Source organism: Triticum aestivum, chromosome 1B (genome assembly GCF_018294505.1).
Source record: "Triticum aestivum cultivar Chinese Spring chromosome 1B, IWGSC CS RefSeq v2.1, whole genome shotgun sequence".
NCBI lineage: Eukaryota > Viridiplantae > Streptophyta > Magnoliopsida > Poales > Poaceae > Triticum > Triticum aestivum.
In genome coordinates this window covers 10889499-10902933 of record NC_057795.1, presented here as the reverse complement: position 1 = coordinate 10902933, position 13435 = coordinate 10889499, and the positions used below count along the sequence as shown (strand labels likewise).

General features: G+C 43.7%; 1 protein-coding gene across 1 annotated transcript; it reads left to right on the top strand.

The window, feature by feature from the left end:
* The first annotated feature begins 2968 nt into the window (after nt 1-2968).
* Nucleotides 2969-11919, top strand: LOC123103636 (disease resistance protein RGA5). The gene is made up of 4 exons (XM_044525283.1): nt 2969-3216; nt 3697-4337; nt 4490-4891; nt 9763-11919. Exons 2-4 carry the CDS (start codon nt 3916-3918, stop codon nt 11699-11701), a joined length of 2763 nt encoding a protein of 920 aa, XP_044381218.1. The 5' UTR covers nt 2969-3216; nt 3697-3915; the 3' UTR covers nt 11702-11919.
* The last annotated feature ends 1516 nt before the right edge of the window (nt 11920-13435 follow it).

The window sequence follows — 13435 nt, the reverse complement described above, 5'->3', positions numbered from 1 at the left end:
GCAGTGTTCCCTCAAACAGTCAGTCTCACTTAACAGTCACACATGTGAAATAGTTGAAGGTTGTCTGCCTCAATTATCCAGGACTCAAGATAAAGCTTTGGCTCAAATTTACAAGGCACATCCGCTGGACATGATTATATTACGCTGTCTTGTTTGTCATTATTTCATGTACCTTGAGCTGGCGATTTAGGCTAACTCCACCGCGCGACTCCAAACGGACGTCCGGATTGGCCCGAATTTGTCCCTTTGGGGCGCCGATGGGTTCGCCCATGTCCGGCCGTGTCCGTTGGGTCGTGCGTGCGCCCACCGCGCGGCCGCACTCCAAATCGTGTCCGGGGTGGACGGGAATAAAAAACTGAATGAAATAACTAAAAAAGCAAATAAACGCATTTATAAAAACATAAAACATATATAGGGGTCGGCCACAAAACGGAACAGTTTTAACGGCCACTTAAAAGGCCCAGTTTAATAATTAACATAATAACAAAATAAAAAAACTCGTCCCGCGCGCTCCTGCCGCGCCCCTCAGTGCCGTGGCCGTCGCCGTCTTCACTGGCCGCCGGTGTCGTCGTCGTCGCTGACGAGGTCGACGTACTCCGGCGGCGTCCAGAGGTGGGGTGGCGGTGCGTGGTAGACGGGGGCGGGCTGGATGGCCGGAGGTGCCTGCACCACCTCCTCCCGCGGCGACGCCTCCCGCTCCGGTGACCGCGGCGGAGTGGGGCACCAGTTCACGCCCACGCCGGCGGCCATCTCCGGCGCAGTGCAGGACCAGCCCCACCCCTGGCCCAGCAGCTGCTCGAACGCGGGCGGGTCCTCCTCCATTGGCTGCTCCGTGACGGCTGCCAGCTGCAGCTCCGGGAACGCGACGTCCCCGACGGCAGAGAGGGCGATGGCCTCCTCCAGGCCGTCCCACTGCCGCTCGTCGTGTGTGTTCATGGAGTTGTCCATGACACGCTGCAGGAGACGGGCCTCCTCCTCCGCTGTCATGCGAGGAGGGGGAGGTGACGACGGAGACGAGGAAGGCGACGGCATGGGCGTCAGGCCGCGCACCCGCGTACGCCCGCGCGGCTCTGCACGTGGCCTCTGCGGCCCCGACACGATGCCGGCGAAGTAGGACGCGCGCCGCACGTCGTGCTCGTCCTGGAGCCATGTGTCCCACAGCGGGGAGTCGGGGGCATACCAGCGGCGGCGGTTGATCTCATCGCGCCGTGCACGGCCGGCCGCCGGCACTGGCGGGATGGGGACACGGTCCGCGGGGAGGTGCCATCCGTTGGGGAGGTGGGCGTCGCTCCACGGGACCGGCGTCCTCGTCTCCCAGTACCTCCGGCACACATCCGCGCAGATGTACTGCCGGTCGCGCTCGCCGAAGGGCCTAGGGGCAATGGTGAAGGGGGCCGGCGCGGGGGCGCGACGGGAGGAGTGCGACGGTGACGCGGGGGCTCGATGGGAGGAGCGCCGCGATGACGCGGGCTCCTCCTTTTTCACGGATCCGCGGCGGCGGCCGGAGGAGGAGCCGGCCTCGCGGTCGTGCATCCCCTTGCGGTTCCACAGACTCATGGCTGCGCCCGGCCGGCGAGCTCGAGGGCGGGGAGTGGCTAGGGTTTGGGTGTGTCGGCTTTCGAGGGGGCAGAGAGGGGCCGGCGTGGGGATGAGGACGACGACCGGTCCACGGGGCCCATTTAAGAAGGACGCCGACCCGTCGCTGTGCGGATGACAGGTGGGGCCACCCGCCCGTGCGCATTTATGTTGACGGGTGGGAGGTAGGTGGCCGCCTGCCACGCGGCCCCGACGCGGACGTTCAAAGCGTCCTTCGCTGTCCGCCGCGACCCAAACCCGGCGCAAGTTTGCGCTCGAAATGGGTCGGCAAGGACACAAAACGGACCAGATGGGTCCAGGCCGTTGCGCGCTAGGCCGTCTCATTTGTCCCTTTTACCCTAAACGGACGGGGCCGGACAAGATAGGGTCGCGTGGTGGAGTTGGCCTTACATCGGGTTGGCTGGGTGTGCTTCTCTTCAATTAATTGCATCTCTGGTGATGAAACTTATGAGCAGCTGCGACAGAGTTTGACAAGGTAATCACTATATAATCAGTGTAAGTTTCTCATTGGTCTGTGTACATTGAGCTTAGTTTGTGCTTTTCTGACGGCGCGCGCTACTTTTCATTGATTAGTATTAAGTTTTGTCTCCTGAACTTCATCCTTAATCTGTGTGCAAATGCATAGCCTGACAACCACAGCTTCGTTGAAACTTCATATATCTGTAAAGAAGAAAAGATAGCAAGGACGTAAAACAAAATTTCCCAAGTGGGGGGATGATTGGTACCTCCTGCACTATTTTGTACAGCCAGCAATCTGTCGGCAGGGGAGGGTCACATGTGAACAGAATGCAGAGGAGGGTGGATGTGTCTCTCAATTATTGAGTGCTCCACTCCCAGTCTCCATTCGCACTCCGTTATTGATCTTTTTCCTCGTTCCTCGAGTCATCATTGTTATTTTTCACCAAGGTTATTTTTGACAATGGTTGCAGGGTGCGCAGGAAAGAGGGGTCAGCAGCACTCAGCACGGCAGGTTCACATGATTCTTGGGAAGCAGGCTCACCGTTGTAGCAGTGAAATTATTGATGAGTAGTGATTGTTTCGTAGAGAGGACAGTGATGATGAACAGCGAGTGTTCCCTCAGTAGTAATATTAGTTTCATGCATTTTCTGGTATTGCCAGTGTACAAATGTATACAGCTTGTGTATGTCTTTCATTCATATATATAGAGTAGACAGGTTACTGCAACTGCCTTTGCACTTTTGGGAGCATAGAGAAAAAGAAAGGGGATTAATTTTCCATTTTGTTCACATGGGGTTAATCAATTAATATTCACTGGACGAAGTTGTTGTTTGGAAGAAAAAATATCCGTATTAAAGGCTGCACTGCAAAGCACGGTCACATCTCACATGTGAACATAATGCAGAGGAGGGAGGGGTCAGCACTGCGCTCTGCTCTCAATTATTGAGCGCTCACTCTCACTCTCACTCCCAGTCTTCACTCCCACTCCCACTCAATTATTGAAGTCCCTTCCAGTTCCTCTCGTCTTTCCCCTCTTCCGTCACCGCCAGTACCCCCACGCTGCCGTCTCCAAACCCTCACCACCGGAGGAGAACAAGGAGATCACAAGCAGCTGGCAGATGGAATCGATGGAGCATATCAAGGAAGGCCATGATGCGGATGGTTAGTCCAGTCCATTCTTTTACTGACAACCTTGCTGCAATTAGCTTTTGCATCTTCATGTGGTTGTCTACCTGTGCATTAGGAGTATGCATATCGATGCTAAGGACATGTTGCAACAGAACATTAGAGGTCCTTGCGAGAGTGCTCTCAAATGTTTATGTTGAAATAATGCTGTACTCTCCTGGGAAAAAGTTGGGATGTATTAATTCCAGACTGAGCCTGGGAGAAAATGGTCAAAATGTGTTGTAGATTTATGTGGTTGTGACTGTCTGGTTTGCCATTTCTGTTTTGCATTTTCAGGACCAGCTCACTATGTAATCTTTTACTACAAGGCCAGCCTGTAGATGAATCCTGAATGTTATTAGTATAACTGTCTTCTCTCATAAGCTAAAAAAAACAAGGGTTAAATTTCCTGTTGGTTGTGCAACGCTTAGGTCAGGATATCTCATTTTGGAGTTGTGACATGTGGTTGTTCTGCAGGCACATGAATTTTAAGTATCTGGGAGCTTGAGCAAGGACCAACCAGCTTGGGTAGTACTTGGTCTCTGCTTGTGTCTTTATGTGGTTTGAAGCCGCTGAAAGAAATGATGCACACTCTGTCTGTCGATTATTGAGTACTCTTGCTTCTGCAAACCTCTTTTCTCTCCTTGCTTGCTAGCTAGGCGGAGACGACTCTGTGCCCGAGAGTGAGAACCAACCATGGAAAGATTTCTGGTGAGTGCAGCTACAGGAACGATGAATTCCCTCCTGGGGAAGCTGGGAACCATCTTGAACAATGAGTACAAGCTGCTAAAGGGTGTTCGTGATGACATCAAGTTCCTCAAGAGAGAGCTCGAGGCCATGGCAGCATTTCTCCTCAGGATGGCAGACATGGAGGAACCTAACCCCCAATCCCAGCTTCATGCTGACGATGTGCGGGAGCTGTCCTATGACATTGAGGACAAAATTGACAAGTTTATGTTACTTGTCAACCATGAGTCCAGTTCTCAGTCAGAAAGCTTCAAGGAACTTCTTAACAAATGCATGAAAAAGATAGCAGACATCAAGACTCGCCATAAGATCGCCAAGGATGTCAAAGACATCAAGAGCCAAGTCAAGGAGCTGGCCGAGAGGCATGCAAGGTAAAGAATGGTTTATCATCATGCCCCAGAATTTTGTATCAAGTTCCTTTGTCTTTCAAGACCTTGTTTTTCCATTAGTGGCTCTCTGGTATCTGCCTTAAATTTTGTCACTTGCTTTTGCTTATATCCAATTTCTTGATCCCCCACTGAAGGTACAAGATCGACGAGTCTTCCAAGCCTAGAAATGAAAAGGTTGACCCACGACTTTGTGCGGTATTTAAAGATACAACAGAGCTTGTTGGCATCGATGCCCCGAGAGATGACCTTGTGAAGTTGCTAACTGACGAGAAAGGAGAATCAGCATATCAGCTCAAGGTTGTCTCTATTGTTGGAACTGGGGGGCTAGGTAAGACGACCCTTGCTAGACAGGTTTATAACAAGATTGGAGCAAACTTTGATTGTCGAGCATTTGTGCCGATCTCACGAAGCCCTGATATGTCGAAGATCTTGAGTTCTATATTTTCCCAATTGCGCAACCAAGATCAATATCATGCTGGAGCAGGGGATCCAACACTCCTAATTGAGCAAATCAGAAAATTTCTAGAAAATAAAAGGTATGTAACTAGTACAGCTAGTGGTTGCATAACATTCTGAGAAAAATTATTCAACTCTTGCTTAGATTTGTCGTTGGCTGTGTCCTAGTATCTATATGCAACTACTACTTTTATATTCTTTCAAAACTATAAATTGCAAGATGATATTCATAGTTGCGCTAACGACTAAATGATTTGAATATAGGCGCTATTTTCAACCTGCACATGGTTTATATATTGACATATTGGTATGTCTCTGTTTTCGGGCTTCAACTATTTTCCCTTGCCAGTTGTCGTTTGCCAAGCTATTCGATGGGAAATACTGACGCAATTTATCGAATGCCTCCAAATTTAATTCTCAAATCTTCAAAAACTTGCTTTTCTACATTACATCATGTGTATCTCTCATTACTAGGGAAAACCCTAGATATTAGCGCGAGTTTTTTACCTAGCAATAGCGGCAGGGTCTCGCGCTAAGGCTAGGGTGCTACAGGTAACTTTTAGCAGTAGCACTGGTCTGAGCCCTCGCTACTACTAAGTCAAATATTAGTAGTGTTGGATTGGACCAGCACTATTGCTAAGTACTAGCAGTGTGGGCTTCTACCCCACGCTACTACAATTCGTCTGTATTTCATTTCTTTTGTTTTACTGTATTTATACACCATTATACAAATTTTAATACAATAGCAATTAAGAGATTGTTGTATCATGATGAATTATTATACCAGTGGGTGAAAGAAACGCGGATTAGATTTAAGTGGATGGATTCAAGGTGACCAACATGGATTAGCAGGACGATCCATCCTTCAATCTAATCCGCTTTTCATCCACCGAATGATATAATAACTCATCATGATCATAATAACAACTCATCATCATCATCATCATCATCATCATCATAGTCATATAAGAACTCATCATCATAATAACAACAACAACTCTTCATCATCATCATCATCATATAAGAACTCATCATTCTAGAACGTTCTAGCACATAACTCATCATCATCATCATCATAATAACAAATATTCATCGTCCTCATAGTCATAACCAACACTAGCTAATTGTTCTTAGCACATGATAACTATTAGCTAGAACGTACTCCTCTCTGCTAGGTAAAATAGCATAAAACAGGAGAACCCCTCCATCTCCATTATGGAGAATAGAGATCCACCTGTCTCCAATTCGTGGGCTGCTCACCATGTTGCCTCCAAGTAGTTCCCTGCGCGCATTCATTAATTTTCTCAATCATTTGATTCTAATGTCTTCATCTCTTCAAGAAATCGAATATGGACAGTAGAAAGCCCTAGGCAAATTTGGTCCTAAGCTATCAATATCCATGTCACCTTTGATATACATCAGATTAGGCACACAATCCTTTGGGAGCTTCTGTTGAAGAACATAATGGTAACATAGTTAGCAATAGTTTAGCTTAAGAAAAATGTGTATGAAAAAGATGGACTAGTGACACAATAGTAAAAAAAACTTACCAGGCTATCTCCATGGATGTAAGCATAGTTCAGCATGTGGACTAGTGGCACGTATTGACCATAATGTGGGCTACTTTCATAAGTGATGTTGAAAGTCTCAACATCATTAAGAAGTGATATAAGATAATTTTTCTCCTTCCAATTCAGTTCGGAGCCATAACTTTAGTAGGTATTGTCTACTACCTTCCGTATATTTCTTGTAGAATGAAAATAAATTGTCAACTATTTTTAAATAAACAATATAAATTACTTAACAAATTGTTTTGACTAACTGACATAGAGGTAGAACTGGAAGCATATCCACAACGACTCAAATGTCGATATAATCTTCAATATCATCTTCAGGACAAATATCAAAAGTTATTTTAATATCCTCATTAAATCCATATGCCTTGCATAGTCCCGTCCAATTAGAGCAACCCAAATGGGCATGGTTTACCACATTGTATAGCTTAACCTCAAAGGCGAAACCATGCTTCGTCCTCAGGTGAGCTGTCTTTGTCTCCATACTCTCATGATCTTCAAAACCGAGATAATCCAAGACATATGGTCTTGCATGTTAGGGGATGCACTAGTCGAATTGTAAAAAACAGAAATTACAGGTTGAAGCAAAGAAGCACAAGTCATGCTTAATTACAAAAAAAAACATGTCATCGTTACGTACCGTAAAAACTTCAAAGATCTGGTCTAGTTTGATGGTGAAGCACCTATCGTTTTCTAGGTGAGGCCTGTCACATATACCCCGGTCGTCGCTGTAGTATTCACACTCAGGGATCCTATCGTCGTCAGAAATTTCCTATTTTGATAATTTAAAGATTAAAAATTGATGGCAATTACCAGGAACTCAACGCACAGATCACTATTCAGCACTGGTTGACTTTCGGTGCGTCGAGTCTTCCTTGAAAAACTCTCATTTCACGTGGTGTATATGGTGAGCACTCCCTCTCTGATATTGTGATAGTCAGTGATGGTCTCTCCTCCTTCTTTCCAAAGTGCATTACACCAAAATGTCTAGCACCTTGGAAAGAAAGAGAAGCGACCCCCACGACAACAGTCGGGATTCTTCCTCTCTGATATTTCGACTGTCAGTGATGGTCATTACTCCTCCTTCCCATAGTGCATTACAAAGGTCTAGCACAAGGAGAAGAAGGATAAATGACCCCACCGACCCCAATACAACACTCGGGATTCTTCCTCTCTCATATATGGAGCAAGGAGCCCCAATACACTGAAAATCAACCCCTTACATGTATGGAGCAATGGCATAAAATGACATATGTTTGCCGGAATGTCGCTTTTCTTGTTCCGGCAAATCACGAGCACTCGATATTCCTACTTTTATAGCACAGGTCATGATGAAATTCACGAAAAATTTAAGCATGACCTTTCCTAAAATAGGACATATCGAGCGTCTGAAATTTGCCGGAACGGATATGATCAACATTCCAGCATAACATAGGCCACTCGGAGGTGTTCCCTGCAAAATCATATACATGTCCAAAGGAACAACCAATACATGTCGAATATCCATCTTCTACACATCAACAAATGTCCAAAATCATACTCATTGTTGATCAAGTACAAGCTCTTCATCTTTAAATCAGAAATATATATACCTCAGTGGTCTTCTGTAGGTTGTTCTTGAGGTTCTGGTTATCCTTCTTCGTGCACCTCCTCGCTTCTTCACACTAGTTTCTCTGCTTCAAAACAAAATATGAAATTAAGATACGAATTTCGATCATCAAATCTCATATAGCATTCTTTGATGACAAAGTGAGAATGACATAAAATAACTTGTAATAAATTGGAAACAGCATTTGTATATTTTATTTGATACCTAAAATATTTAAAGGTATTTGGTCAACAAAAATACCTAAAAATATTTTATTCAAAACCTAAAACATTTTTATACGAAACCTAAAACATTTTTATATTCAGAAAATCTATTCGATTACTAGTTTTCTATTCTATTCAAAAGACCATTCTACCTATCTGTATTATACAATAAAATTCACACTACTGCCTACTACCATTCTACCTATCTATTCTATTCAAAAAACCTGCATTCTACCTATATTTCCTATTTTGTTCTATTCAAAATACCTACATTCTGTTTTGAAAACCTAAATTTTCTATTCTGTTCAAAAAACCTACATTCTACAAGCAAATTCTACCATTCTACCTACCTACCACACTACTGCCTACTACCATTCAACCTATCTACCATCCTACCAATTTAGTGGAAGAACAGAGGGAGGAGGGAGGGAGGGAGGGAGGGAGGGAGAGCTACCGAGGGAGGAGGGAGCGGTGGCGGCGGCGGGTAGCGACGATGGCTGGCCATGGTCGCGGAGCGCGAGAGAGAGGGAGGAGAGTGACTGATGAGATGAGGAAACAGACGGCCGTTCGGGAACAAGGTCAGCTTAGTAGTAGCGCGGGGAAGACAACCGGCGCTACTGCTATCTTTTTAGCAGTAGCAAGGGGTCCATGGACACCGCTGCTACTATAGGCAGCCCCGGTGGGTATGGTGGGGTCCACACATCAGTAGCGCGGGTTGTCATGCCCGCGCTACTACTATGGGCTTACGTGGCGCCGGCCCATTACCCCACACTACTTTTAAGCCTCTACCTATAAGTTATTTCCTAGTAGTGTCTTTTGTTAATTAATCTAAGATTTTTCTTCTAGATTTATGATATTTTTTAATCATATTCAACGTTTAAATGTTATTTCCAGTCATACCATTTGCTGCATCATGCTTGAGCACTTCAGGCGTGTGACGTTGTCTTACTAAATTGTTAATATCTCCACCATCACATGCACGCAATCTTCTCTTTGGCTTAATTGCTGCAAGCGTATATCACCTAATTTCTCGCATTTTCTCTCCAAGAATTGATTGAGCCGTAAGACAACTTGCATACTGTATGAATTATTTGTCGATGAATTTGTACCAAGGAGGCTGTGGTTCTTACTTTTATTCACATCAGGACTTCCTCCTGCGATGGGATTCTTATCTAGACTTGGATGCTCATATCTCATTTGGCACTAATATTTCTGCATTTGCATTTTACTCTAACTGCACATTTGGCTGGTGTGGTTTCAAATACCATATTCGGCTAGTAGAAAAACACACACTCAAAAGTCACATCTACTTAATACTGATACAGTACAAAGGTTGTACACTTTGTTTTGGTTCATACTACAATAGGGAGACTATTTATGTAACTCCCATACAAATTTGTTAGAAATTGTTGTCGTTTCTGTACTAAGATTAAATGATGAACCCATCCCCAGTCATACATAACCTCTGTACCTAGCTAAATACTTTGAATATCCAGTGGTCCTCCGATACTCTTACATTACATACATATAATTTAATTTATTATTTTAACAGAACTGTACTGCAGGTATTTGATCGTAATTGATGATATATGGGATGCACAAACATGGAAATTTTTGGAATGTGCTTTTGTCAAGAGCGGTCTTGGCAGTAGAGTAATGAGCACAACACGTAATAATGATATAGCAAATGCATGCTGCTCTTGTGACAGGGATCTTGTCTACAAGATCAAACCACTTAGTGATGCTGACTCAGCAAAGTTATTTTTCAAGAGAATATTTGGTGATGAAGAAAGTTGTCCTTCTAGCTTGAAAGAAGTCTCAAAAGATATTTTGAGAAAGTGTGGTGGTTTGCCACTGGCTATCACTGCCATATCTAGCTTATTGGCAACTGGGAAAACAGAACAGGAGTGGAATCAGGTACGGAGTTCTATTACCTCTGTTGAAGGCAAAAGTTCTGATATAGAGGCTATGAAATACATTTTGTCTCTGAGCTATTTCGACCTTCCATTCCACCTAAGAAGTTGCCTACTATACCTTACTATGTTTCCTGAAGATTATGAGGTTGAAAGGAAGCGGTTAGTACACAGATGGATTTCTGAGGGTCTTATCCGTGGCAAAGACAGAGAAGATCTTGTTGAATTGGGAAATACGTATTTCCATGAGCTTATTAACAGATGTTTAATACAACCGGTGGAAGTAAAATATAATGGTAAGGCATCAAGTTGCCGAGTCCATGACACCGTCCTTGATTTCCTCATTTACATGTCTGACAAAGAGAACTTTTGTACTTTGTTAAGCAATAAAGCAAAGTCAGATCGCAGAATTCGTCGCATCTCTCTGATGGGAAATGAAGATCCAGAAATTATCGAGCAATTGGATTTATCACATGCTCGTTCACTTGGTGTCTTTCGGCCTACCAACCAGTTGCCTTCCCTTGTGAAGTCAGAAGCTCTGCGTGTGCTGGACTTAAGATGGTGTGCAGAATTGGGAAATCATGTCAAAGATATTGGGAGACTTATTCAGTTGAGATACTTGAACATCAATGGTGTACGTGTAACTGAGCTTCCTAAACAAATTGGAGACTTGGAGCATCTAGAGACACTTATTACGGATCCCAATCTTTCTGTGCTACCTGAATCAGCTAGTCGGCTAAAACGCCTGGCTCGTCTGTCTGTTGGAAATAGCACCAAATTGCCGGATGCGTTTGGAAACATGGAGAACTTGCAAGAGCTTTGGCAAATAAACCCCTTTATTCAATCACCGAACTTTGTAGAAGAGCTTGGCAAACTAATAAATCTAATGAAGCTGAAAATTTTGTTGAGGTCAAGCGGATTTGCAAGCTATGATGAAAAAAAATGTATAGTATCCTCCCTCTTTGAGTTGGATAACTGCAACCTTCGCAAGCTGTCTATTACATTTGAGTGGGGAGTAGAGGATGGCTTCATAAGAGATATGTGCTTCCCAAGTCTCAATTGTGTCAAAAACATTTGTCTCTGGCATAGAGAAACCCGTTTGTTTGCCAAGTGGTTGCTTTCACTTTCCAACATGCAAAAATTGTGCATCAACCGTGGGAAGATAGAACAACAGGATGTTGAGATGATTGGAACCATATCTACCCTGGTCAAATTTAAGTTGTTCATAGACAGTGGAGATCCCATCAGCATCTTCATCAGGAGTGAGGGATTTCAACAGTTACAGATGCTTGTACTCAAGTGGTTTAATGGGTTGAAGTTTGAAGCGGGCTCTATGCCGAGTCTCAAGGTGCTTCAACTCCTTGTTTACGTGCGTAAGTTAAAAGATTCTGGTAGTGATTTTGATTTTGGTATCCAACACCTCGCCAGCCTTGCTAGCCTCCATGTTCGTATATTCTGCTTGAGAGCGAAGGCGGCCGATGTGGAGGCTCTGGAGCATGCTTTGAAGAGCATGGTGGAGGCAAACCTGAACCATCCTGCATTGGAAATACGTAAATGGTGTGAAAAGGACATGTTACCAGATGAGTTATAAAAGGACCGGACATGTACTGGATATGATGGATACACATGTTGCATCCGATTGCTAGTAGATGTGAAGAAACTCTTGCAGATTTACTCGTTTGCATTTCAGTCCTCCTAGGCTGGGACCCGTAGATTAGTACATTGATGTAGCGAATATTTGATGTTGTAACCATGATTTTCTACTGTTATTTCCCTTGTTATTAAGACCTCCCAGTAAGATTGAATTGATTACGGGTGTTCCTGGTTGCAATAAGGATACTGGATGCGTTGTTATTGTTCGTTTTTTCCGGCTTGTGCATCTCTTCCCAGCAAATGCTCTTGTAACATGTGGCTTCCCTTTTGTTGGAGATGGCCGTGTCGTCCGCCTGCCATGGTGCACCACATCAGCTCTTGGACGACGTACGTGGATCTTGACAGTCATGATGTTAGCCATAGCCGCACTTGTGCTCAACACATGTGGTCCGTCTCGCTTGTCCAGAAGTGTTCATCGGTGGCGGTTGTTGTTCTGCTGCATTGGTACTACGCGGCTTTAGCACGACGACTTCCTGACTGTCTACTACAATAAGTTTTGTCCGACTCCGGCAAAGGAGGAGCAATGATGGCGGCACGCCTTCGGCTCGCTTCAGTGCTTGTAGTTGTTGCTACATAGTCTACGGATCTGCATGTAATTTTTGTTATGTCTTGTGTTCGTTGTACCACCATGATTAAAGATGAATAGATTTGAAGTTTTCTCAAAAAAAATGGTTTTGAACCAAAAGGGACCGCAAAAGCCATACTTGGTTTATTACGAGGTATAGCGCGTGCTCATTCCTGTTTCTTTTAAATTTTTGGTTTTCCTTTTTTTCTTCTAATCTTTTAACCTTTTTATTTTATTTTATTCTATTCTATGGGGTAAAATACACGACATTTTCTAGACCTACATGAAAACTTTGTTCTCTTAAATTTTAGTAACTTTTACATATTTTTCAGTCTGAAGAATATACGAACCTTTTACAAAATATGTGTACAATTCTTCAAAATACAATTCACCTTAACAATGAATGCATGCATACTTTGAAAAACTACATGCATTTTTAAAATGTGCAACTATCTTTTTTAGTGCATCATTTTTTAAAGAATACGTAAAGACTTTTTAAATTACATGTACATTTTTAAAATACGTTCAAGTATTAGTCGGGTTACACTATCACTATTTTTTAGATACATGATGAACACTTCTTCAATACCCGATGAAATTTTTTAAGACGCAACGAACATTTTTAAAATTGAGGTGAAAGTTTTTTCAATACACAAGGAACGGTTTTTAATTCAAGAAGAATAGTTTTTAAAATATATAATGAACATTGTCTTAATCTGATGTACAAGAACAGTAGTAAATAAAAATAATCTTGTCAAATATATATTGTTAAAAACATTGCAAAATATTTTTGTGAGAAAACAAAAAATAGGAAAAGAACAAACAGTAAAAAAATACTTATCCTGCATTAAACTAGCGATTAGACACCGCCCACAATTTTTTAGGGAGTGAACATTCTAGAAGTTTAGGAAAAACTCGGGGGAGAAAATTGGTAAGAATATGCATGCTTCATGGTCGGCCCAACATGTCCGTCTGTAGCGAAGAGAATTCCTTATAAAGCACCAAGGTTTCGGTCCAGTACACTGAAGCCCACGGAAAAAGCCGACACGATTGATGTGGCCCCCTGATAGCCCACCCACTTGGTATTCTCTTGGTGGTAAGTATCAC